The sequence below is a fragment of the Podarcis muralis genome, chromosome 7 (assembly GCF_964188315.1).
Source record: "Podarcis muralis chromosome 7, rPodMur119.hap1.1, whole genome shotgun sequence".
Lineage (NCBI taxonomy): Eukaryota > Metazoa > Chordata > Lepidosauria > Squamata > Lacertidae > Podarcis > Podarcis muralis.
This window is the reverse complement of record NC_135661.1, coordinates 71745671-71771190: the sequence shown is the minus strand read 5'-3', so window position 1 is coordinate 71771190 and position 25520 is coordinate 71745671. Positions and strand designations below refer to the sequence as shown.

The window sequence follows — 25520 nt, the reverse complement described above, 5'->3', positions numbered from 1 at the left end:
AACAGGATAAGTTTATTGACTGCCTTCCTACATGAAACTTCTCATATATCCAGACAGTGGGACTTAAAATCATATGACTAAAAACAATTTGCACAAGTTTACAAATGTACTTGAAGCTGTTAAGAAAGCAACCAATTGAAAGTTAAATGCAACTAGATTAGATTAACAATTATGAAATTTCAATTTGATGCTATGATTAGACCTAGCTCTGACTCATATGCCACAAGTGCCAGATGTTGGAAATTGCAAGAAATTTGCATGAATTTGATCACTCACATAGGCAGTTTTTTTATATCTAAAAAAAGATGTTTCTTGCAAGAATTACCAATAAAATGTTTTAGGACACAATTGAATTTGAAATAGGTAATGTTTTGAATAGATTTTTGAGTTTTATTGAAATCTTACATGAACAAGAAGAAATTGGAAATACAATCACATCAAGGAACAAATTGCCACGGATTTGACGTTTAGGCCAAACAAATTTTGTAGGGCAGATTTTCAAAAAGGTGTGAAGTTATAACAATTTAAAAACACAGTTAACCTACTTCTAGGAATGCAAAACATACAGTCATGTTATTTTCAATACAAGAAAACTTAATTTTGTTTTAATTTCTTAAAACTACGGAGACAAAGTACTAGCTTTACTTTATGTACAGCATATGCCTATGTAGTCTATCCCAAATCCAAAAAAGAAAAAGGAAAAAATGAAACTGTCCAAAAACAGAAGGTCTGCAAAATCATGATTTAACAGTGTCGCCCATCCTGCTGATAAACTGCTAAAATGAAGCCTAAAACGATAAAAAGCACTGTCTCCCAAAACTGTGTTTGGGAATTCTGCAAGCTCAGTAATGTCCAAGTGCATTTATGAGAAAAGAAAAAAATAATAAAAGACTTGAGTATATACACAATAGAGTGATTCTTCAGCCCAATACAAATGGCAGCCAATCACTACTGAAGGATGAAACATTAATTTTTGGAAGGATGTAGAGCTATAGCCAAATTCTATCTTTCCAATATTCCCACGCCCTCCTTATTTGTCTTACTTCCACTGTTGCCCATACGTATCCTGATAAAATTCCTGGTTGTCATTATTGTAACCATAGTTACCGGCATAGTCACCACCTTGCTGAAGCGGCTGCTGAGCGATGGGTTGGGAGCCCCAGTTCTGCTGGTTGTTGGTCTGGCGGCGCTTGGAATCCGGTTGGTTGTACCCATCAGCCTTTCTCTTGCCTCCCACGTTGCCCCCACGGTTGCCCCTGGCTCCACGAGCACCACGTCCTCTCTGCTGCTGGGCAGGACCCCCTCTCCCACCCCTGGCTCCTCTTGGTGGTCCCATTGGTGCCCCCCTCTGGGAATAGCCAGCTCTACCTCTTGGTGGTGGTGCTCCCCGCCCCCTAGGTGGTGGAGGTGCGCCTCGCCCACCCCTTCCTCCTCCTCTTCCTCTTATAGCATAGCCATCATCATAGCCGTAGTAAGGATCTTCATAGCCACCACGGTAGTCATGATAGTCATAGCCATAGTAATCATCATAATAATCTTCATAGCCATAGTAATCTGGGGGATAGCCATAGCCGCCTCTCCCTCCACGCCCTCGGCCTCTAATTGGAGGTGGCATACGAGGTGGAGGATAGTAATAATAATCTTCGTACCTAGTGAGCAGGAAAAAAGCATTAGCATTAGTTCATGCTGCTTTCTCAATTTAAAAGTTCAAGCGGAGTTCAGCATGCCAGATTAAAGTAGATTTTTATTATGTTGCTATCAGACAGAAACTCCCGTCTTTGAGCTACGGTACAGTTAATGAAGTTAACACTCACGCAGTACTTCTGGAGGCTTGTCTGGCAGCCTGGCGTTCTTTCCTTTTCTTATCTGGAGGCTTAGCTAATACTATTTCAATTTCTTCCCCCTCTATCTCTTTTCCATTCATTTCGTTCATGGCCTGTTTGGAAGGGGAAAGAAGTTTAAATTGCATTCTGCAGAGAAGAATCCTTCAGGATTTCCCACCTTTCCACTCTTCTAAGTCCTGATATTCTCACGTCCACAGTAATTCCATTTCAACACTATGCATATTTACATACTGAATGTTTTAGGAAGCGAATCGCTTTAAATTTGCCTGAGACAAGCACAGAACACCTGTGTGCCTACTCTGGTGTAGGAGAGACTTCTGTAACAATGAAGAGCTACTATTAGCTCTTTGTTTTAAAGCAGGGCATTGGACTGAAGGCTGAACACCCTTTCTGGAAGGAAGACAAGACAGTCTCCATTAGTGCTTCACAGTGAGAAACACTTTTTCTTGCTTGAGCTGCTTTTAAAGATGGAGAAGACTGGAAAGCAAATACAGTGGTACCTTGGTTCTCAAACACCTTGGTACTCAAACAACTTGGAACCCAAACACTGCAAACTCAGCAGTAAGTGTTCTGGTTTGCGAACTTATTTCAGAAGCCAAACATGCTCCGTTTGGAGTGCCACACTTCCGTTCTGAGTGTTACACTGAGGTCTGTCAGTTTTTGCTCTTTATTTTGCATTTTTGTTTTTGTGGCTCTTTGATTTTGTGACTGTGTGGAACCCAGTTCAGCTACTGATTGGTTGGTTGGTTGGTTGATTGATTGATTGATTGTGTGACTGCAGTAAATTCTTTATTGCTTTCATTTTATGGATCAATGGTCTCATTAGATAGTAAAAATCATGTTAATATGATGTTTTAGGGGTTGTTTTTAAAAGTCTGGAACAGATTAATCCATTTTGCAATACTTTCTATGGCAAAGCATGCCTTGGTTTCAGAACAGACTTCCTGAATGGATTAAGTCTGAGAACCAAGGTACCACTGTAGGTGAAGCGGAAGGAAAAGTTGGGGGTCTTTGGGGGGGGGAGAGAGATTATTTTCCCCTAGAACTTTGTTAATACAGTGGTACCTCGGGTTAAGTACTTAATTTGTTCCAGAGGTCCGTTCTTAACCTGAAACTGTTCTTAACCTGAAGCACCACTTTAGCTAATGGGGCCTCCTGCTGCTGCCGCGCCGCCGGAGCACGATTTCTGTTCTCATCCTGAAGCAAAGTTCTTAAGCCGAGGTAATATTTCTGAGTTAGCGGAGTCTGTAACCTGAAGTGTATGTAACTTGAAGCGTATGTAACCCGAGGTACCACTGTACAAGGCAGCATATGCTATTTAACATATGCAATGTGAATAATGCATTGGTAAAACCTTTCCAACGTACTGGGGGTGAGGGAGAGCAAGAAGATTTAAATGGAAAGTATCAGACTAGATGAACCAGTTACAATATTCAGCATTTATAGAGCATTTTTAGGGGGTTCAAAGCATATACATTGGATTGCATCCAATACCATGCTTGCACGCGTTACTGCCATAGAGTCTGCAGTATGCCCTGGAGGTTAGGAAAGAGGCTCAAGAAAGGCATGAGATGTGGGGCACAGGCTGTAGTGGGAGGGAGAAGTCAGGTAGAGGTTGACTGCAAAAGCAGACTGCAGCTACCATTTTGCTGCATAATGTAGGTCTGTATGCATTACCACAACATCAGATGAAGAGTTTTCCTTTGCCCGTGCAGTTTGAAATCAAGCTGCACAGGGAAAGGAACAGCAAACGTCAGTTTTGGCTGGGAGCTTTGTTTTCATCTAGGTAAAGGTAAAGGCACCCCTGCCCGTACGGGCCAGTCTTGCCAGACTCTAGGGTTGTGCGCCCATCTCACTCAAGAGGCCGGGAGCCAGTGCTGTCCAGACACTTCCGGGTCACGTGGCCAGTGTGACATCGCTGCTCTGGCAAGCCAGCGCAGCACACGGAAAACCGTTTACCTTCCCGCTAGTAAGCGGTCCCTATTTATCTACTTGCACCCGAAGGTGCTTTTGAACTGCTAGGTTGGCAGGCGCTGGGACTGAACGACAGGAGCGCACCCCGCCACGGGGATTCGAACCGCCGACCTTTCGATCAGCAAGCCCTAGGTGCTGAGGCTTTAACCCACAGCGCCACCTGTGTCCCATGTTTTCATCTACAGTGCACTTAATGTTATATATGACCTCATGGGTTGGACGGGTGGGCGTGGCTTGGGGAAACGACCTCACAGGCCGAAATAGGATCCTTGCCAGGCATAATCAGGGACTGTTCCCCACCCACTGGCCTAGATAATGAAATTGTGCATACCTACCTTGACCGCTGCCCCCCTATCTTCAAAATGAACAAAAGCATAGTCTTTTAATTTCTTCACTCTTTCCAGCTTTCCAAACTCTGAAAAGGATTTCTCCAGTATTTCTTCCGTCACTGTAGTGGCCAAGTTCCTCACAAATAAAACTTTCACCTGTTAAAAAAGGGGGTGGGATTTTGACATCAGCTTCAGAACTCCAGAAACTCTTACAATACATGCTTGCTCAGATGCAAGGGTGCACTAAATAACCATCCAGGAAAAGATGGCTTTATCTCTGTATCACAAGAGGCATTAATTTTATCACTAAAACTGAAACAGCAACTAAAAACACGGACCACTGACAGCATGTTTCAGTGTTGGCTCCTGGAGAAATGATTAGGCCTCCATCAACTTTTACTTTCAAGATTTCATTTAAGACATACAGGCACACTTCCATGTTGCTGATTTTTTGTAACAGATTCCCAGGGAACAGATGGCATTGACCAGCATCAGTACATTAACCCTACTGCCAGGTGGAGGAAAAGCATGGCTGTACCTGGAATTGTATACTTCGGTAATTCTTACTCCCCAGGGAGGGGGAAAGGCAAAGTATCATCGCAGACATAGCCACCCTACTGCAGTGTTTTTCAACCACTGTTCCGTGGCACACTAGTGTGCCGCGAGATGTTGCCTGGTGTGCCGTGGGGAAAATTGAAAAATTCGAAAGATTTAAAAATAAAGTATTTTATAATTTTTCATATTTCTGTTTACTTACTATTTCATAATAAAGTAATTATAAAATACTTTCTTTGTGTTTATTTGATTCCTATTCAAGAGAATTACTTTATATATAGTCAATATAGGCACAGAGTTAATTTTTTTAACATTTTCTAATGGTGGTGTGCCGCGTGATTTTTTTCATGAAACAAGTGTGCCTTTGCCCAAAAAAGGTTGAAAAACACTGCCCTACTGTAATGGCAAACTACTTTTGGCTCAAAGGGCTGCATGTTCATTCTTGGCCAAACCCTCTGGGGTGTCCAGGTCAGTGGTGGGTGTGGTCCCCCACACCTCAGTTGCTGCATGCCAATCAGCTTAGGGGGATGTGTTATTGGTCCCTCTGGGCTCATCAAATGATTGATCTGATGACTGGGGAGAAGGCAATTTGTATCCCCATCAGGGTGCTGGGGTCCGTCCACACAAGCGTAATGTCTTTTTTATTTCCTTTTTCCTTGCCCCCCCAAATCTGTGAGATCTTGGGGGATGGGATCTGTGTCCCAATCTGGGGGTTAGTCACTTCAGCAGTACAGCCTTTGCTCTATTACCTTCGCCATGACTTCTGGATCTGGTTCCTCTACAGGGTCAGCCCATTCCACAGTAACAACGTTTCCCCAGACTTTTACTTTCCCACTCATCAGCCGACGCCGAGCTTGAGCAGCTGATTTGTGATCCTCGTATTCCAGGAAGCAGAATCCCCGATTCTTCTTTTTATCATCAGGTTGGTGATACAAGATTACATCCACTAAACCCTCTGTAAGAACAAGACACCCGGATGTAACACAGAAGCCTATTCCTAGCTTGAAATGCGAACTGGAATGCAGAAGCTTCAGCATAAGCAGATCAAGTCTTCAGCACACTCAAATGATGCAGTACCAGAATACACACACAATTAAGTTCTCCCTTCTCTAGGCACTGGCTCCATCAAACTTACTTCTAGCACGAGGAGATGGTAGAAGTAATGTTTCTTTGCCCAGCACTCAAAATCTGATCCAGGGCTGCCATTCCTCTTCTTTTATCTGGCCTCCCAGAATGCGAGGTCTGCATCATAAAGGTGACACTACCTACCAAACACCACCTGGGCGGAGGGAGATTCCTCCAATGAAATGGCAGCGCTCCAAATGGTCAGGGCCGACTTACCCATAGGCACTAGGGGTGTGGGGCAGCCGGACTCTCAGGGGCGCCCGGCTGAGAGTCTGGGGCCCAAGAGTTGAGTCTGGGGAAGAGCCAGCCCATCGGTCAGAGTGCCACAGCTGGCTCTTCTGCTGCAGGTGGCTCTGCGCCGCGAGTTCGGGGGCGACCGAGCCAGTGAGACACTAAGGTTCGGCTGGCTCCACCCTCCTGCACTGGGCAACCTGGGGGGGTGGGAGCGCCAGGCGGATCTTTGCATCCCGGCATCGCATATGCAAATGGTACTGAGATTCTCATTTTGCTGCCACTGCGAGACTCATTTTTACCGTAGATGACCTCAGCATGCATTCAAGGGATCACCAGTCCTGACTGGATTTGAACTTGGCTGTTCAATATCGTACCACCCCACTCCTTGCACACTCTCACCACTCTTCTGCTATTTGGAAGCTTCCCCACTTCATCAAAACAACTTCTGGGCCATTACAGGGAGGCAGAGAAGCTCCTGGTACAGCACATCACTTCCTCTAAAAGTGGGAAAGCACTGGCACCCAAATGTATAGATTCTCCCCATGCCACCTTCTCCCTTCCCAGTTATTTTAAGCCAATGGAAGGGGAGGGGGGAAGCAAACTTGTTTTAAATTAAGTACCAGTGGTCCTAGGGTTAAGAGAGAGAGAAGCAAGACCAGCCTGCAACCCTCTCAAAGACCTCAATTTTCATTAGACTTCAAACACCCTGAAATTCCCAAGTCCAAATGAGTGCCTGCGACTCCTACAAAATGTCTGCTGGAAGTTCAAGTAAAATGCAATTTAACTGCACAGCCACTTCAAGCTGGATACCATTCAGGCCCTATGAAAAGTAACTGGGTCGTGTTTCATAGGTTAATATTGTTTGGTGTGTGCATTTTAAGTGGTACCTTAGAAGGGTTTATATTCTGAAAGATAGAGGATATAACTGTACTAAATAAATTCAGAGTCTTAACAGGCATGTTTATTATCAACACTAGACTGCTTGTTTCATGAGTGAAATGTTAATGCCTTACAACACGTCATATGCTCAACTCCTTACCTGTAACTTTGCTGAACTCTTCTAGTATGTTTTCCTTGGTCTTGTTTTTTGGAATTGATCCAACAAACAGCCTGTTGTTTGCCACAGAGATGCATACGCCAAGGTGTTTACCAGGACGGATTTCATAGTTGTCACACTGAAAAGAACGTTAAGCTGAACACTCATCTTAAAGTTCCAATTTAATGGTACACAGATCAACAAACTCTCCACCTGCTCCAATGGGGAAGATCTCAAAATAAAATGCTATCTACTACAAAAAAAGCTTCATACCTGCATCCCACTTGGGAAAGATTTAAGGTTTCCAGTAGTCTAGCTCATTTCCCAATAATAGGCATTTGCCAGCTCAGTATACACTGTCTATGGAGACTTCTCAGGTTTAGAATGCTAAATCCATCCTCACAAACTTCAGGCTAGATGTCTGAGAAGCTCACATGCACAAATCTCCTGTTTCATCCCAGTACCTGGTACTCAGGGGTACACTGATTCTGAACATGGAGGTTAGATTCTTAGCTATCATGGTCATTGTTATTCATAAATGTCTCTATTAAAGAACTGTGTACATTAGTACAATTCACTGTAATGTAGCTCTGAAGGCTATCTTCAAAAGGAAGATGCTCCATTCCTAAGCACATCATCTACTGTTACTTCACCATCAATAAAACATCCTTTTTCAGATCAAGCAGCCTGGACTCAGGAAATTTTTATGACAGCGAACACCCCAGAACTTATATAAAGTCATCACTATTATACTTCCACTTTATTTTCAATCCATTTCCCAAGTGTGAATTTTCCTTTATCGCTGCTGGTACACACTAACATTTTCAGTAAGCTTTCTCCTTAAGGAGGGTTTTTTTTAGGCTGTTACCAACAATTTACAATCCATTAGTGTATCAGCGAAGTTAGTATTCCCATTTACCCACTCAGTATATCACTCAAGATGCTCTTGCATAGCATTTCAGCTTCTGCTCTGTTTGAAGAGAGCTTTTTATGGAACAATCCAATTGGTACTTAATTGAGAGTAGATCCTACTGAGAGTAAGTCCTACTGAACTCAAAGGAACTTACTTCTGAGTAGACTAGTTTAGGATTGTATTAGTGCCCGATTGGTAAAATCCTAATTTACTATTATCTGCACACTTAGCTAACTCACCAATTAACTGTGCCTCCAGTTAATTTATGAAAGATAAATACCATCAATTACAGATCAATTACAGATCCTTGGGGACCCTTCTCTGTACTTGGAAAACTTCTCTGTACTCAGAAAACTATCAGTTAATTTTCCCTTGCCCCTTTTTAGCCAGTTTTATCCATCATTTTGTCCCCTTTCTGTCAAACTTTAGGAGCTTCGGTGAGGAACCAACCATCCTTACCTACAACTGCAAATAATTCAAAAAATGTTAACCAAGCCTTTGCAGATGCCTTGCTATTTCATGTTTTCAACTAAAATTTACCTGGGTTGAAAAAACAGCTATCAAGGAGGTCTCAATAATAACTCTGTGTCCAAGGTCCAAAAGGAGAACTCAAGTCAGATTCATCCTGCAATTTTCCTTATTAACATCAGATGGCATGGTTAAATTGAGAAGTGCCTTAAGATGCAACAATTTATGACTAGTTATTTATAACTAGCTAACTGCTAATTTATAGCTCATGACTGAGTGATCTAGAATACTATGGGAGCCCACTTGCAAAGAAAGTATCTATGAGTTACAGGTTGTGACCACAGCAAAGTCATTCCATCCTCCAAGATATATAGCATGGCATAACACTTACCAATTTAACTGCTTCTTGTGCTGCATCTTTACTACAGAAAGTGATGAAAGCGTAGCCTCTGTTCTGGCCAGAGAGGGGATCCATCATGAGCCGCAGGTCCCAAATTGGGCCTGCCTTCTCGAATAGTGGTACCAATTCATCTTCATACAAATCCCTAGGAATTTTACCAACAAAAACCTGGTGAGGAAAAGAAAAAAAATATTTTGTTAGTTAGTAAATGACATTTAAAAAAATAATTCTTAATTCAATTAAGAAAAACGCAATAGATTTGTGTGAGGTGATATTTCAAAATGGTTGATCTTCCTCTTCAAACACTCAGAACAGAGAAGCACATGGGCCACTACCTAGAGCTACTTTAGGAATACCCTTTCTTTAATCACTGCACACAACACAAATACTGGCTCAGTTCAGATGTAACAGGGAACAATGGTTTCCCACTACACAACCTTGGGCTTATGCACTTCCCCTCCTTCCCACCCAAAAGGACAGCAAAAGCTTCTGTTTTCAATTTTAAACTAGCCGCAGTTCCCTGTGATGGCGAATTTGTGGAACTCTGGTCATTTAACCCAGCGGTGGGAACCATTTTCAGTCAGAGAGTCACATTCCTTTCTGAGCAACCTTTTCAAGTGGGTGAGGCCAGGAGCCAATAGGGGCAGTCCAACTGATGGGACTCTTACCTTCACAATAGACTACATTCCAGTCAGGTAAAAGTCAGAGGTTTCTACACACACATTTCATCCAGGGAAACAAGAGGAATTATCATAGTTCAAGGACTCATTCCAGCTAGGCAAAAACACTTGGGAGGGCATGGAACACGGTCAGGGAGAGGTGTGGCCTGGGGAGAGTCCTATGGGCTGGAAAAAGAGAGGCAAATGACCGCATTTGTTCCCCACCTGCTTTCTGAACAAATCAGGATTTGAAACCTACCGTATTTTTCGCCCTATAGGACGCACTTTTCCCCCTCCAAAAATGAAGGGGAAATGTGTGTGCGTCCTATGGGGCAAATGCAGGCTTTCGCTGAAGCCTGGAGAGCGAGAGGGGTCGGTGCGCACCAACCCCTCTCGCTATCCAGGCTTCAGGAGAGCCCCACCGCCAGCCCCACAAGCTCGGGGGACAGCGGGGAGGCGCAGCGCGCCTTTCCCGCTGTCCCCCGAGCTTGTGGGGCTGGCGGGGGGGAGAAGCCTGCTCCTCCCCGTCGCCAGCCCCGCAAACTCGGGGGACAGCGGGAGGCGCAGCGCGCCTTTCCCGCTGTCCCCCGACTTTGTTAGAAGGCTGGCGGAGGGCTTCCGCCACCTCCAGCCCCGCAAGCTCCCAGAGTGATGCCAAAGCTGCACGCAGCTTCGGCATGGCTCTGGGTCCCGTTCTGGGGGCTGGGGAAGCTCGGGCTTCCCCCTTCTCCAGCCCCGCAAGCTCCCAGAGTGATGCCAAAGCTGCACGCAGCTTCGGCATCGCTCTGGGTCCTGTTCTGGGGGCTGGCGTCAGGGGAAGCCCAAGCCTCCCCCGCCCCAGCCCCGCGCCTGGGGAGGGGGAATAATTTTTTTCCCCTTTATTCCCCCCCCAAAAAAAATCTAGGTGCGTCCTATGGGCCAGTGCGTCCTATGGGCCAAAAATACGGTAATTTGATCCTGACTTGCTGTCACTAACCCTAGTTTAAACAAACCACAGTTCCAAGTTGGGCTGTCACGGGGCACCAAGGCTAGTTTAAAAATGAAAGCAGAAGTTTCAATCTCCTATTTGCAGGGGGGTGCGATGAAGAGTATGTGAGCTCATCGCTTACCATAGCTCAAAGCTGCAGTGAGTAAACCACTGTTTTCTATTACACCTGGAGGGCCACAAGTTAGCCAAATGAACAACAGCTCTGAATATTACTGCAGTTAAAAGACAGGCTTTCAAAGTGTTTCCTGTCAAAATTTGGTTGGAAAACTCAGCTTAACAATTATTTTCATTATAGCTAAAACTAAATAATTAGTTTTTAAGTCTTATTAGATGAAATAGGCAGCCATTGTTAGGTAAGGACAATCTTTATGTATCTGTAATTTATGTGCAGCAGTATGTACATACAAACCTCTGTGCCGATGCCAGGCTGGGATCCTGAGTAGACCGTATCTGGAGGGGGGCCACCATACTTCCGCTGGCCTGTAGTCACGTCCAAAGTATAACCAGTCCTCTCTAGCAAAGCCTGAATAAAGGATGAAGAATTAGATGTTTTCGTCGCACAAGTGGCATTCAACAACACATTCTTTACCAAGACAGAAAAACAAACCAGAAAGAGCCCCATCCACAGAACCTCTTGCATATTCTATCTATCTATGTATGTATCTACCCCATACACCACCCTATACCATGAGGTCTCAGGGCAGTTCACAACAAGACCACAACATATAAAATCAAACCAAAAGCAGTAACCCAATAACCCCCCACAAAAAGGCCACCTTCTAAAAGGGTGTTGGATGTCAATAAGATCAACCAAAGAAGAGTCTGGATTTGATATCCTTGCTTTATCACTACCTGAAGGAGTCTCAAAGTGGCTAACAATCTTTTTTCCTTCTTCCCCCACAACAAACACTCTGTGAGGTGAGTGAGGCTGAGAGACTTCAGAGAAGTGTGACTAGCCCAAGGTCACCCAGCAGATGCATGTGGAGTAGCGGGGAAGCAAACCCGGTTCACCAGATTACAAGTCTACTGCTCTTAACCACTACACCATGCTGGCTCTCAGGCCTGGTTAAAAAGGAACATTTTTGCCTGACACCTAAAGGTGTATAATGAAGGCGCCAGGCGATCTTCCCAGGGGAGAGAATTCCATAGACGGGGAACCACTGCAGAGAAGGACCATTCTTGTGTCGCCACGCGAACAACTCGGTGCTGCACCCAGCTAAATGAAGTGCTCTTCCTCTTGCTGCTTATTGGCGTTGTATCCAACTAAGTACTACTCAGAGTAGGCTTACTTAAATTAATGACTAGGGCTGGGTAATACCTGCTTGCCATCGTCGTAATACACTGACAGCTAAACATCGTGATATGGTGGTATATTACGATGTTGGAAAGAAGGCGGGGAGGAGGAAGGCAGTTGCCAGCCACAGAGACAATTAGTGTCACTGTGCACAGCTTCTGCCTCTTCCAAAACCACAGCCACCTCTTCCAGCGCATGGTGCATGGAGGAAGAACCCGGCCATGCAAGGAACAGGGCGAAGTCGCCTCCTCCTCCAGCTCCCACCCATTCTAAGGCAACTGAGGAAGGCTCACAAATGCTCCGTCCGTGCGCCTGCATCAGCCGCTGCCGCCTTTGCATGGACGGGTGGGGGATAGCTGCCTCTTTCTCCCAGGAGAAAGAGGTAGCTTGCACATGCTAAAGTGATTGAGGAAAGAAGCGGCCATCAAGTCCCTGTCAGGGAAAAGGGTGGGGTATAAATTAATAAATATATAATAATTATAATAATGGAGGCACGTTTCTCTCCTATATATAGATAGGGCTCTTTTGCTATTACGCATTTGCAACACTCGTGATTTTAAGTATTTATTTCATGTCATACAAGCCCTCCCCCCTCAATACGATTCTTTCCTCCAGTACAAGTCCTTAAAGCAACATCAGAACAATGCAATTAATTACTTAAATACAGAAATATCTACATAGAAGTTCAGAAGAACCTTTATCTGTTCCCCTGTACACTCAGCATATGTATACATTACCTTAATCTTTGCTTCATCTGGCCCCTTTGTTGATTCTTGTACTTTGCTTCCTTGTTTCTCTCTCTGTCTGTAAGTCTTCATAACTCCACATAAAAATGCACTTTTGTTCTGCAGATACAATTTATGACATCATTCAAGAGGAAGGCATAAAAAGAAACCTGAAGCCATTGAACCTTGCATAACACTCAACTGCTGCAACTTTTGACAGAACTAAGTAGAGTGCTTCAAAAAAAAAAATCACTTTGTACAATTTATTTAACACAAACAACCACTCCATTGAACACCACATCAGGCCAAGGACTCTGAATATGAGAGTCTTTTTACACGCATGCAACTCTAGACTTTAACAGTGCAGCCCTATACATGTCTACTCAGCAGTAAGCCCCACAGAGTTGAATGGGATTTCCTTCCACTAAGGAAACATAGGATTCCAGCCTAAATGCAGTGTTTGAAGGGTAAGGTTGTCAAAAAGACACAGTGCAGAAGAGTTCAGAAAAAAGTATGACAACCTTTGTTGGTGCTTGTTATAGTCATGTTAGAAAGAATGCTACATTTGTGAACCTATTTCTTCACACCACAGGAGCTCTTACCTTACCTGTACATGCGACAGGTCACTTTCCTTAAACTGCTGTAATACAGAGAGGGCTCCTTCTTCGTTAAATTCTCTAAGAGCATCTATTGCTCTCTCATCAAGATCAACATAAGCTACCAATCCTAAAAAATTAAAAATAGAAAAAAGTTACAGATTCCCATTTAATTATACAGAGGCAATTTCATTCAAAAACACTATTTTATTTTGCTAAAGTTGAAGTAATTTGAGCTCAGTACATCAAGGTAACTACGGCAAACTAAAAAGTTATATCCAGAAACAGGAACTGTGTGGATATTCTGCTGCACAAAGCAACACTACATATCAGGGTTTGAAACAATGAACTCTGGCTCACATTCCCTTTTAGGATATTTCTTTAAGATGGAGCCATTACAAACGATGCATAAACACTACATAATCTAACAACAGTTGTGCTACTGCAGCTATTTGAGCAACCTATAAAACCAACTTCTCCCCTTCAAAAAAAACTAAAGTGAAAAATTATCCCCATTTCTATAAAAAGGAGATTACAATGAATGTTTTTTACTACAGATAAATACCGTTTTGCCACAACTTTCCAGCCAGTGACATTATTTCAAGCCCTGTTATGTACATCAAGTACACTAATATTCAGCTTACAGGTGCAGACCCACATACAGTAGGACCAGTTCTGAAGCATAAAGTACTTTCTTTTACATTAAAGTTAATAGAAGTTTATGAAAAATGTAGAAAATTTCTAATTCCATCAGTATTAAATGGTAAGGTGCTGAGATATTTGTACCAACTTCCAATAACTATCCAGAGTGTTTTGAATACTTCAGGATTTTAAAAAGAGCACTGAAAACATCTTTCTTCTCTATCACACAGAATAGCAGTGCACAAAGACTGCATTTAAGAATTGATCCTGCATATTGGAAGGCAAATTTTGTACTGGGACAAAACTCAGCAGAGGTTTTAAAAGTAATGAAGTTCAGCCCCAAGTTTAATTATAAAATTAGTTGTAGCGAACACTGCTAACGGACACCAGTGGGGCAAGTTTAACCATGAAGATAGTTGTACAAATATTGTTGAATACTAGGTAGTAAAATGTTTTAACATTAATGCACTTTCAAGTTTAGATAAATGTCAAACTCCTCATGACACAACCTCAGTTGCAACACATTCTAAAATCCTGTACATGCATTTCTCAGACAGCTACACTCAAGCCACTAAGTGTACATCATCATATTGCACCGCCTTAGAGAAGTGTCTCTCTAAGGAAATAAAAGCTATCTGGCAGGCACTCATTGGGATTGTCATTCAAGACAGATCAGCCACATGAGTCAAAATATCAACATAAAGAAGACAGATATGGTATTGTTTTGAACTGCCTTAAACTTGCATAACTTTTGGAGTATTTTAGGGGGGAAAGATAAAGCAGATCTTGCCACTGAAATATTTGAGATAAGGGCATGAAGCAGTTCCATTTATATTTCTAAATATATTCACAACACGCATACTAAAGAGGAAGAGGAAGTTTCTATATCACACCCCAAAAAATATGTGTTTCCTAAGCAGAACATGTGTTCTCTCTCTCTCTTTAGAATACACAATAAGCCACTTGCTCCATGCAAGATAAACGTAATTCAAATAATAATTATTAATCTGAACACATCAGTGTAATTACTGATATGGACTGAAATATTCACTAGGAGCTGGACAAACATGAAATTCACTTACAGACTGGAATTCAAACGTAGCCCTAAGTCAAGCAAGCAAGCAAGCTATTTCCCTCAATAAGCCAAGCACCTATTGAAATATTAAGTGTTTAGCACAGTAACTATAAATTGGTGATTATTTTATAGAGGAAACTTATAATTCAGTAAGCTGGAATGTCCACTTTTACTTATGTCTATGAAACAGTTAAGTGCCCTGATGACCTAAGATACTGTCAACATGTCAAACCCAATTTGACCTCAAAGAAGTGAAAGCAGCTGTACATTCAAAGCTACACAGTACAAAACACAAGTAAATTTTTTCAACTTTAAAACCTAAAAATTTGAAAATCGTTTGCCTTCACTTTCATAACCAATCAGAAACAAGAAATGCATATTATACCTGTCTGAAATATTTCATCAAGTCTCTCTGCCACCTTCTGTGGGAGGCCTGCCTCTATCAGTGTCTTGTAGTGTTCTGTGTGAGTTACACTGGAAGTATCCATTGGTTCTTCCTCTTCTTTTAACTGTACCGCATTACCATTCACCTGATTAGCCATTTTATTATGCTGCTGGAAAAAATTCAGGAGCTATATTACATAAAGCCAGAAATAACTAATTTGTAGGACAATGCATTTATCTAAACTAATTTGTAAACATGCTGCAAGTGACTTGAATTAAACCTATTATTTAAAGCCTTTAGAATGCAGCTCACCTACATTAAATAAGTACAGTTCTAAATACTGTGGAACATGTACATGGAATAGCGCACAATTTTAAGCACTTCATGTACATCAGATCTAATTTTGATTTTGGCATTAATTTCTGTGATCTTAGTGGTGGGGAGTATACTGAAATGCATGAACATCTGCCATTATTACCCTGGTCTCAAAAAGATTTTAAGTCAATGTGCTTAATACAGAGGCCTACAGGGCAGCTTAATATGCAAATGTCAATACTTGCTTTCCATCTTTCCCATAGTTTTCTGGCTTATTTCCATACCTTCCTTCAAATCCTGTTACATAAGAGAAGCCATGCTGCTTTAATGTACACTAGTTGCCAGAACACTTTTTTAAAAAAATAAAAAACAACATGCCACATTAGGTTTTGCACAAGTGGAACAATCGATAAACGAATTGCATGTCACATACCAGCAAGATGAACTTGTATTAAATTCTGCATATCATAGCACAGCATGTTATTCCAGATATTAGAGTTTAAATGAAAGGTTTAAACGAAAGGCAGCACCTTCAATTTTCCATATCAGTGAGAAAGACTTGATGCGAAAGTCAATAAGAAGACTGCAGAGATATGAATAAAAAAAAGTAGCACTATCTTCTCAAACAAATACTGAGGTATTTTGCCAACTTATTTTATGTGTCTGATTACAAACTGGTGCTTAATATTCAGGCATGACAGCACAGGTGATATAAACAACTACTTAAGGAAGAGGGCTGGTTGACAGTGCCGTATTAGCAGAGAGGCAAAGCAATCTTGATTTCACCAGAAAACTCAGTAAGACACATGAAACAAATATTTTTTAAAAAACGTTTTAAGTGCAGAACACTAAAACTAGTCTTTCAAATACTAGATACAACTTTAAGATAACCATCCAATTAAAAGCATGCAATACAATTAATGTATCAAAAGCAAGACAAAAGATGTCCCACTCCAGAAAAGTTTTGCCATCAAAACATTTTAGTTCAAGGTCAATGAGTACTTTAATGGGCTATGACCATACTGTAGCTTGTGCAGAATAACTGGTACACTATTCCATTTTTGTAGCAGATGCCACCACACTCCTTTCTACTACAGACTGTACAAAATCCCTGAAATTATTGCTACTGCATGTTTTTGAGCACATGTCCTACTTTAAGACCAAAAGAACAAAATGCTTTCAATCTGAACAAAACTGTTTTGGTGATCCACAAAACCGGGGCCTCTAGTTTATTGAGGTTGCTCCTTAATACCTCTGCACTTACATGAAAAGCAGCAGTGGTGCATGAAGAGACAAAACTCCACAAAGAATTAAGACCAGTTACTTCTTAGCAAATACTGCACCCTGAACACGGGATTATGATGCTACAAGTTTTCCCCAAAGAATTTCTCAGTGGTTAGTCTGGTTATATTAAACCTCATTTCCCCGCCTCAAGTGAAAGCATGTTTTGAAGTGTTACAGCCACACTACATGCAGCATTTTATGGGTTCCAGTTCTGCTTTGTCACCTGTTACTTCCTTTGCGGGGAACACAACACCGAAAAAAGTAGGTCCGCCACACACAAAGCCATTTTTCTAGTGAAAATTGTATCCAAGCAAAGGCTAGTGGGACAAATGGGAGATTCATTGTTTCTAGATACCTCATCTGCACTATACAGTGAACCCTTAGGTTACGTACCTCTCTGGATATGCAATCTTCGGGTTGCGAAAGCGGCAAACCTGGAAGTATTTTTCCGGGTTTCGCCACTCGCGCATACGCGGAAGCGCTCTATCATGCTGTGCCCTTGCGCAGAAGCGGTGCCTCTGGTTACGGATTTTTCGGGGTGTGCACAGACCCCCGGAACAAATTAAATCTGTATCCAGAAGGTCCACTGTATATTTAAAACATCATCAGACCACTAAAAACAGCATCTTCACCCTAAGACTCCTAGTTTATTAAGGGTGCTGAGAGTATTTAGGAGACCCCCTGGTACTATCACTGAGCTCCAAACTCCAGTCATCCTCTCTTCCCATAGAACTCTGTGAATTGTAGCTCTCTAAAGGGAACCGAAGTCTATTAACAACTCTCAGAATCCTTAACAACATACACTTCCCAGGATTCTTTGGCGGAAGCCATGACTGTTTAAAGTGATATAATACTGCTTTAAATAGAAAGTGCAGATGGGACCCTTCGCCTGATCACAGGAACTTGGGCTTGATTATCTCCAACAATGAAATGCCAACACTACCAAAGCAAAGACAACTTGAGGGATATGGGGATATGTAGCACCCACCTTTACTTCTTATTCTAAATACTGTCGTTTCAAAGCATTCTCCTCCAAGAGAATGTTCATATAGCTGACATTTATAAAGATTCTCAATGCACTTCAGTGCATCTCTCAAGGGCTTGAAAAAGAATACAGAAGAAACAAGCATGTCTATCAATGTTTTAGTGATAAAAAAGATGATTGGTTGATTAAGATATTTACAGATAAGTTTGGCTACCCTATGTACATAGAATTCCTAGAAAATACTTCAAGGCCATTCTAATTTCTCTTCAGAGGTGGTAGCACAATGAAAAAGAAACTTGGCCCTCATGGGCAGAGCTTTGCCTTTCTGCAGACAGTTGTGGATTCCACAAGGAATCAGAGTCTAGAGTGTTTATGGGGAGGTTCATATTTTATATAACTACTTAGTTATTAGCATTATTAGAAATATGCTAATACAGCTTTATTAGCAAAGCAGTAACCTTGATGAAGCTAAACAAGTCTGGGTTGGCTCAGTCGATAGATGAGAGACTCCATGGGAATCCTATGTATGCTGACTTTTAAGTGTCACAAGAGAAGGAAGGTAAGTGTATTAAATAAACTATTAAAAAACAACAATATATCAATCCCAGGGAAATGACACCTTCACCACAGTTCAGTTTGTTACACAAATTACTTAACAAATATTCATGTATGAAAATTATATACAGTATAAGCAGAATGTCAGAACAAGCAATACTCCAGATTTGTCTCCATATTTTACTGTTCTATTCTGCATGCAGCTGTGAAAGAACTGCATACAAGCTTTGACATGAAGTAAGCTTTTGGGGCCAGGGAAATCCTTTCTGGAGGAAATGTGATTGTACCCCCTCCCCCGGCCATGCTGATAACATTCAGGCACCAAACTGAAAACATTTATGTCTAGGCTTTTGGAATACAGTTGGTATGGAGCCTAAATCTATACTGCAGAGTACTGTTTATTTTTCACTACATGGCATTATAGTTCTTCATATAAACAGCTGATGGTTTAAATTGCTTTATCGTGTTTGTTTTTTATAGTTGCTGTTAAGACACCCTGACCTTCTGTAGAAAGATGGGAAGAACAAAAAATAAACTAACAGTCACTGTGCAATCGAAACCCATCAACAAATTCACATGATCCAGTACTACTATTGTTTTTGAGTTTTACCTTCACAACTCACTATAATGGACTCATTTGCACTGAATTTACAAATGCAGATAAAAAACATTCAATAACACAGTTTATGATCCAATACAATTAGTTAAGAATTTTCCTCACATACTTATCAAGCTTCTGTTCTGCCTTTCCATAAAGATGTTCAAGAGGATTCTCTTTTCTTCTGAATATACCAAACTATGGCAAACTTAAAAACTAAACAAACTCGTTACACAAATAATTACAGAAACTGGGTATTTACCAGGCTATTCTTCTCAGCCTTCTGCTCTAATATTACTACTACCACCACCAAGCACAGGTTGCTGCAAATACAGCAATGCATATAACTAAAAGCCTGATGCTATGCTCAGAGGTCCACAGATTCACTCATCGCAGTTACCATGGCAACCACCCCTCTTCCCTAGACTCTGACTTCACATTGTGCTTTCGAGTCACTAAACTTCCAAAGCAAGATAAAGAGACTTACCCGACCTCCCGCTGCCCCAAGTCTGGAACTCAGGCTAAAGGCACTCAGAATGCCTCTAAGGCACAGTGTGAAATCAAGGGTGAGACCCTCCCACCTATTAACCTTATTCCAAGCTCAGTCTCTTACACTGCATGACACTGTGTAGTGTCAGAGATGGAGCACACACATATAGACACTCTGTGCAGAGGGGTAGGGGGTGGGGCCAGGGTTGGAGGTGACCATAAATAATGGCTGGCTACCAAAGCCCCACATTTGCGGGCTCCTTCCCAAACACCACTTTTTTGCTTTCACCTGTGCAAAATAACCTGCATCTTATGCTCCAGTCATCACTCCATGCAAGAGCAGGGACAGGGGTGGCACTGTGGTCTAAATCACCAAGTCCAGGCTTGGTTGTAAAGTGGGGTGAGGTCCTGCTGCTTTGTCCCAGCTCCTGCCAACCTGGCAGCTCAAAAGCTTATCAGTGTGAGTAGGTACTGCTGCGGCAGAAAGGCAAACGGCGTTTCCATGCACTCTTGCACTTGTCATGGTGTTCTGTGCACGGTGCACCAGAAGCAGTTTTGTCATTCTGGCCACATGACCTGGAAAAGCTGTCTGCGGACAAACACCAGCTCCCTCGGCCTGAAAGCAGAGGTGAGTGCCACACCTCATAGTGAAATTTGACTGGACAACCATCCAGGGGTACTTTACCCTTTTACCATGCAAGATTCCTTTGCACTAGTACTTGGCTGATATTCTGTCAATGCACCTGTGGCTTTTCTAATGCCCCTGTGAGATATATTTGCTACCCTACTCTATGTTCTAGCAACCTGCTCCAGTGTGTTAGACCAAATATTTGTGGAATGACAGCAGGACAGGGCAGCTGTATGAGACATACTAAAGAATCTTGTTTTGACCATGAATGTTGTAAGTTCTTATGTGCAGAATGGAGTATATGCGCCCCTGCACTTGGATATTAGTCTTATGCATTTAGTTATCATTCATGTTTCAAAAGTATAGCCTTGCACTAGTGCCAGTTAGGGTCCCAATTCCAGCATCTTATGCAGGAGGGCCAACTAATTTTATGCCTCCTATACACACTGTTATCCACTTGGAACTGCTGCAAAGCTTTATAGTTCTATGTGTTGAACTGGGCTGCCCAAGTTCAATGCACTAGTGTAGGAACAGGGCTTACAGACACACTAATGCAGGGCACATCCAAAACAATACTAAGCTTGTTTACACTCAAGTCCCACTGTATTCACCATAGGTTGCTTCCTTAATTGTGACCCTAATCAGCTCAGTTGCTTCCTGACATGACCATGACTCAAGAAATAAACTTATTCTAAGATTATAGAATAACTTTTTACACTAGAGTAATGTGAGGTTTATTCTATTTTAGTGTTTCTATTTTTATACCAAGCAAAAATCTTAATACAGTAAGTTATCCTAAAGTTTGATCAATAGTTAAAACCAATTAAAATAGGCACACAACCAACAGACAACATTGTTCTTACACTGGAATTTTATATCCTACTTCAAGAGAAGGCAAATAAGCAAAATAGATTTATTGTCACCAAAGTAGCCCACTACACTCTACTGAAATTTGAGAAATGAGAGACATGTATAGTGCAATCCTATAAAGAAGCAAGTCCCATTGAGTTTAATGGGGCTTATTCCCAGGAAAGTGAGTCAGTACAGAGTTGCAGGATTGTAGCCACAGATAATGATCTATAATAGAAGCTAAATTATAACTTAAACCACTGCAGTACTACTGACACCCTTGTACAACTTCTGCAAGGGGAAATAGGTATGACAAAATGCTATGACAAAAATATTACGGACTACTGTTTAGCAAACTACATTAAAATTATTTGTGTATATTTTTTTGTAACTGAAAAGTTATTCAGCAAGTTTCCCCACTCCATAGCAAGTTACTATGTTTTTACAAGCTAACAACACAGCCCAGCTGCAATCTTTGTATGTGGAGTTTTTAAATCCCTTCTAACTCACATCAAGATTTCAATGAGAGCTTCAGAAATAAGCCAGTTATTTCTGAACTTAAAAATGAAAGCCACAGCTCTCAAATGATTCTATATGTCACCACAAACTCACAATAAACTCTACACTGTCTCTGCATATGTAAAATAGGTATATATACCTACAATTACAAGTCACCTGCCAGAGTAAACCAAGTATTATCACACACACTCAGGATGGACCATATACCTAATATACCTAAACAGAACATTGAAGTAATTCCTGAAAATAGCACATGCTGCATAAAGAACTTAGCTAGCCTACAGGTCCCGTGGATGGTGCTACAAATACAGTAACTTCACAAGTGTAGTCCTGTTACAGTTAAAACATTCCACCCCATTTCCTCTACCATCAAAGTTAAACAAGTATCAGCAGCTGTCAACAGCTCCTATGGTATTCTCACCAACCAGAATTCCCAATTAATCACTGTCTATCACAAGGAACAAAGAACCCTTACCACAACCAAATCTGATTCTGACAGCGCCACGAAAAAGCACTGCGATTAAGTTTCAAATCAAATGGTACTTGGGGGCGGGGCAGGGATATGCTCCATTTGCCAAAATAAAAAATGGGGATGAATCCAGGCTCCCCTTAGGAAAAGGAACATTTGGCAGATGGGGTTTTTCTGTTGTTGTTGTATTTAAGGGCAGTAACTCAAGGCACATTTGCTCGGAAGCGAAAACCGTGCTGTGTTCCCGCAGGCCAGCGATGCACAGGAATGCAGCCCTGCAGCTCGATCCCCGAGTTACAGCTTCGCCCGCAACTTTAAAAAGCCCTGCCGGCTTCCAATGGGACTCATTCCCCTATTTCAAGGTGCCTAAGGCTTATCCGAGAGAAATATTATGCCCGCCGGCCTCAACTCTCCAAGCAAACACCCCTTAGGGACCACAACATTCAAGGCGGCAATTCGCAAACCGGAGGAGGAGGAGAGGCAGGAATAATACTAATAATAATAATAATAATTTCCATTTCTACAGGAATGGAAACCCCCTACAAACACGCCACGCGCTCAAAAAGGCAACCCGAAAGGAATCGCCGCATTGGTTTTAAACACCCACACACCTTCCTTCCTTCCTCCCCATCCCAGGTCATGATAGCGGGGTTAGGCCTCCTTCCTTTCCCATTCTCCCTCTCCCGGAATGCGGCGGATCAGGGCCCTCCGCACTCAGCTGAGGAGGCCACTCTAGAGAGGGGGGGGTCGCACGCAGCAGGGCCTACCTTCCCCGCCCCCACGTCGACGGCGCGGGGCCTGCACCGCCCAGACGCATCCCGCCAGGCGCGCCGCGGCCACAAAAGGCGCCTCGGAGAGCGCGGGCCTGGGCATCTCTCTCTCCTCCCCCCCCCCCGCGCGCGCCGCCGCCAACTACGAGAGCGCGCGCTCCTCTGTCCCGCCGCGCCAACATCCCTTCTCTCCCCCCGGTTACCGGTTCCTCGGCCAGGCGGGCCTTGGCGGGCAGACTCACCGGAGCGGGACCTGCGCGGCGCGGCTTGGAGGCAGCGGCTGCAAATGGCGCGCGCTCCTCCTCTTCCCTCCCCTCATGGACGGCGGGAGCGACCCCGGCAACGCGAGGGGTTTCCCGGAACTGTTTCCAGGGACTGCTCCCCGGCGTCCAATCCGGGGGAGGCGTTTCGGAGAGGCAGGCCGGAGAGTCTATCGGCGCTAGGAGGCGGGAGCAGGCGGAGGGCCCCCGCGGCCAATCAGAGCCCGAGGAAAGCTCCGGCCAATCCGCACGGCTGGGAAAGCCATGGCGCGCCGGTAGGGTTAGGCGGGGGAGGAGGTGGGGGGGGGGAGAGAGGGAAGGAATCCAGCGCTTAAAAAAAAGAGCGGACGGTTCCCGCTTTTTGTAGTTCTTTTGCAGACAAAGGAGGCTTGCTGGTCGCCTCGCTCTTTCAGCCTTGCGAAGGCCTCTCTGTTAGGGTATCTGGCGGTACTTCAGCCTGGACGTCTTTGAAGGCTCCCTCTTGAAAAACACCCAAAATAAATCCCTTCACAAGTAAAAACCAAAAACAAAGCCTAGTTTCGCAAGAAGTTTAGTACAGATTCTCTCTTCCTGACACGCTCCTCTTCTAGATTTAGGGATTTATCCTTATCATTTTATGGGGGCGCAGGTGTATTTCTGCAGCAGAGGCAGTGGTCGGACCTTTTCGGTTGTAGCCTCTAAATCACAAGTCCTTTCTTCCCAAAGACGTCTGTGTACTAGGACCCTTTCTTAATTCCCTTTAATAAATGGATTGAAACATTTCTATTAGAAAGAAAAAGAAGATAGGGCATTAGCGTTTTATATTACTGTGGTTTTTTTTTCTTTCCCTTTAAATATATATATTGCAGTGCGTTATTTTGATTTTTTGTTGGACTCGATTTAGGTTTCAACCCCCTATTTAACTCAGTGGAATTTATTTCTGTGTAGATATGTATAGGGCTGCACAATGTTGGCTTGTATATTTGTGGATTTTCAACTTTCTATACTATATGATCCGTTACACTATATTATATATTATGTGTAACATAAATTATAAACAATTGAGGGCTGCTTGGTCCTTATACTGCTTATTTAATTTTAATGTATTAGAAATTATTTTGAGTTTCAAACATTTAAAAACACTCTTGTAAAGACTAGAGGCATGTGCTTTGTGTTTAACCTGTTGACTGTATATTTCTTGATGATCCATTTTTATTTAATTTTGAATTGTAATAACCTTAGGCTATTAAGTTATAGTTTGTGATGTAACATATCCCGTTACATTTTGTGGTTGTCATCTTCCTCCAGTGCCGTTTTTAATGAAAGGAATATAAATGTTTCAGTTAATTAGTGAAACCACACCTGAACTACATCACAACGGATGCAACTTTAGCTGTGTACACGTAATACGTTTAAAGCATGATTTCCCACAAAACCAAATTCTGAGGACTGTAGTTTACCTCCTCACAGAGCTACAATTCCCAGCACCCTTCACAAACTACAGTTCCCAGGATTCACAGACTGGACCACACTTTGAATGTACTTTAAATGCATTGTGTACATGCAGCCTGAGAGGTGTTTATCATTTCAGTAAGAAGGAAACAAAATGGGAAATGACCCACGTTGAACCCAATTGAAGGTGCTTGGTTGTCATTTCAAAGCCAGACCATTGATTCATTTAGCTCAGCATCATCTGCGGTGCATTGACTAGACTTTCAGAAAGTCTTTTCCCCAGCTCCATCTGGAATTGCCATGGTTTGAACCGGGAAACTTTGAATGCAAAGCATGCCCTCTTTCAACAAACCCTTCTTCCTTCGCTTCTTTGCACTGTATAAGGCTATATTACATTCCGTCTGCAATGTGGTTGGTAGGCATACTTGCCATGCTGATATAATTCTGTAGGGTTTGTTTGCGTCTGTTCAGACTTGGATGTTACTGATAAATCAGAAACCGTAGCAGAAGTGTCCCGATATTTTATTCTCTGTGTCAGGGGCTCAGGAGCAGAGGCACAGGGGAGAAAGGAAATGGAGAGCGAAGGGGAAGAATCTGAGGGCAGTGGAGGGCAGAATGACAGTGACCCGAGAGATTCCATAAGCCTCTCCAGTGAATCAGAAGATTCCCAGAAGGGGGCGCCGATGGCCAGGGCAAGGGGGGTCCCAGGGGGGACACACCAGAAGCAGGGGGCCAGCGGAGACTCCCAAAGCAGTAGCTGGAAATCAGGGCCAGCTTCCCCACCAGAGCGTAGTGGGGGGGAAGAGCCTCATAGGTCAGAGTCAGCGTCTCCTCCGGCAAGCAGGGAGGAGGAGTCAAGCCCAGCTGGCATCCCCGAAGAGGGAAGCAGCGACAGGAGCAGTATAACGGTCAGAAGGAAGGTGGCAGGCTGGGCGCGCGCGCCAAGTTCAAATGTACAGGCGCGCGGGACAGCAGAAAACACGGATTGGGAACCAGGTCCTAAAGCTCGCCGGAGGGAGGGGGAAGACTCAGGGGATTCAGCATCAGAAGAGTCTAGGAAGGGCAAGACCTCGGCGGACAAGCGGACCCAGAGGAAGAGGGAGCAGAGGAAGAGGTGGAGCAAGGC

General features: G+C 43.0%; 1 protein-coding gene across 5 annotated transcripts; it reads right to left on the bottom strand.

Moving 5' to 3' along the window:
* Window positions 1-367: 367 nt before the first annotated feature.
* HNRNPR (heterogeneous nuclear ribonucleoprotein R) lies at window positions 368-23101 on the bottom strand. Of its 5 annotated transcripts, none has more exons than XM_028742725.2 (11): window positions 22946-23101; window positions 15243-15408; window positions 13152-13270; window positions 12557-12664; window positions 10935-11048; window positions 8870-9046; window positions 7101-7236; window positions 5452-5657; window positions 4154-4303; window positions 1815-1936; window positions 368-1649 (listed from the first exon to the last, which is right to left on the bottom strand). In XM_028742725.2, exons 2-11 carry the CDS (start codon window positions 15397-15399, stop codon window positions 1040-1042), a joined length of 1899 nt encoding a protein of 632 aa, XP_028598558.1. In that variant the 5' UTR covers window positions 15400-15408; window positions 22946-23101; the 3' UTR covers window positions 368-1039. The 5 variants fall into 5 exon arrangements, with proteins under 5 accessions (XP_028598558.1, XP_028598559.1, XP_077788193.1 ...); XM_028742726.2 differs by having other exon boundaries at window positions 15243-15411; window positions 22946-23079; XM_077932067.1 differs by lacking the exon at window positions 22946-23101 and adding an exon at window positions 15991-16014.
* Between the last annotated feature and the right edge of the window lie 2419 nt (window positions 23102-25520).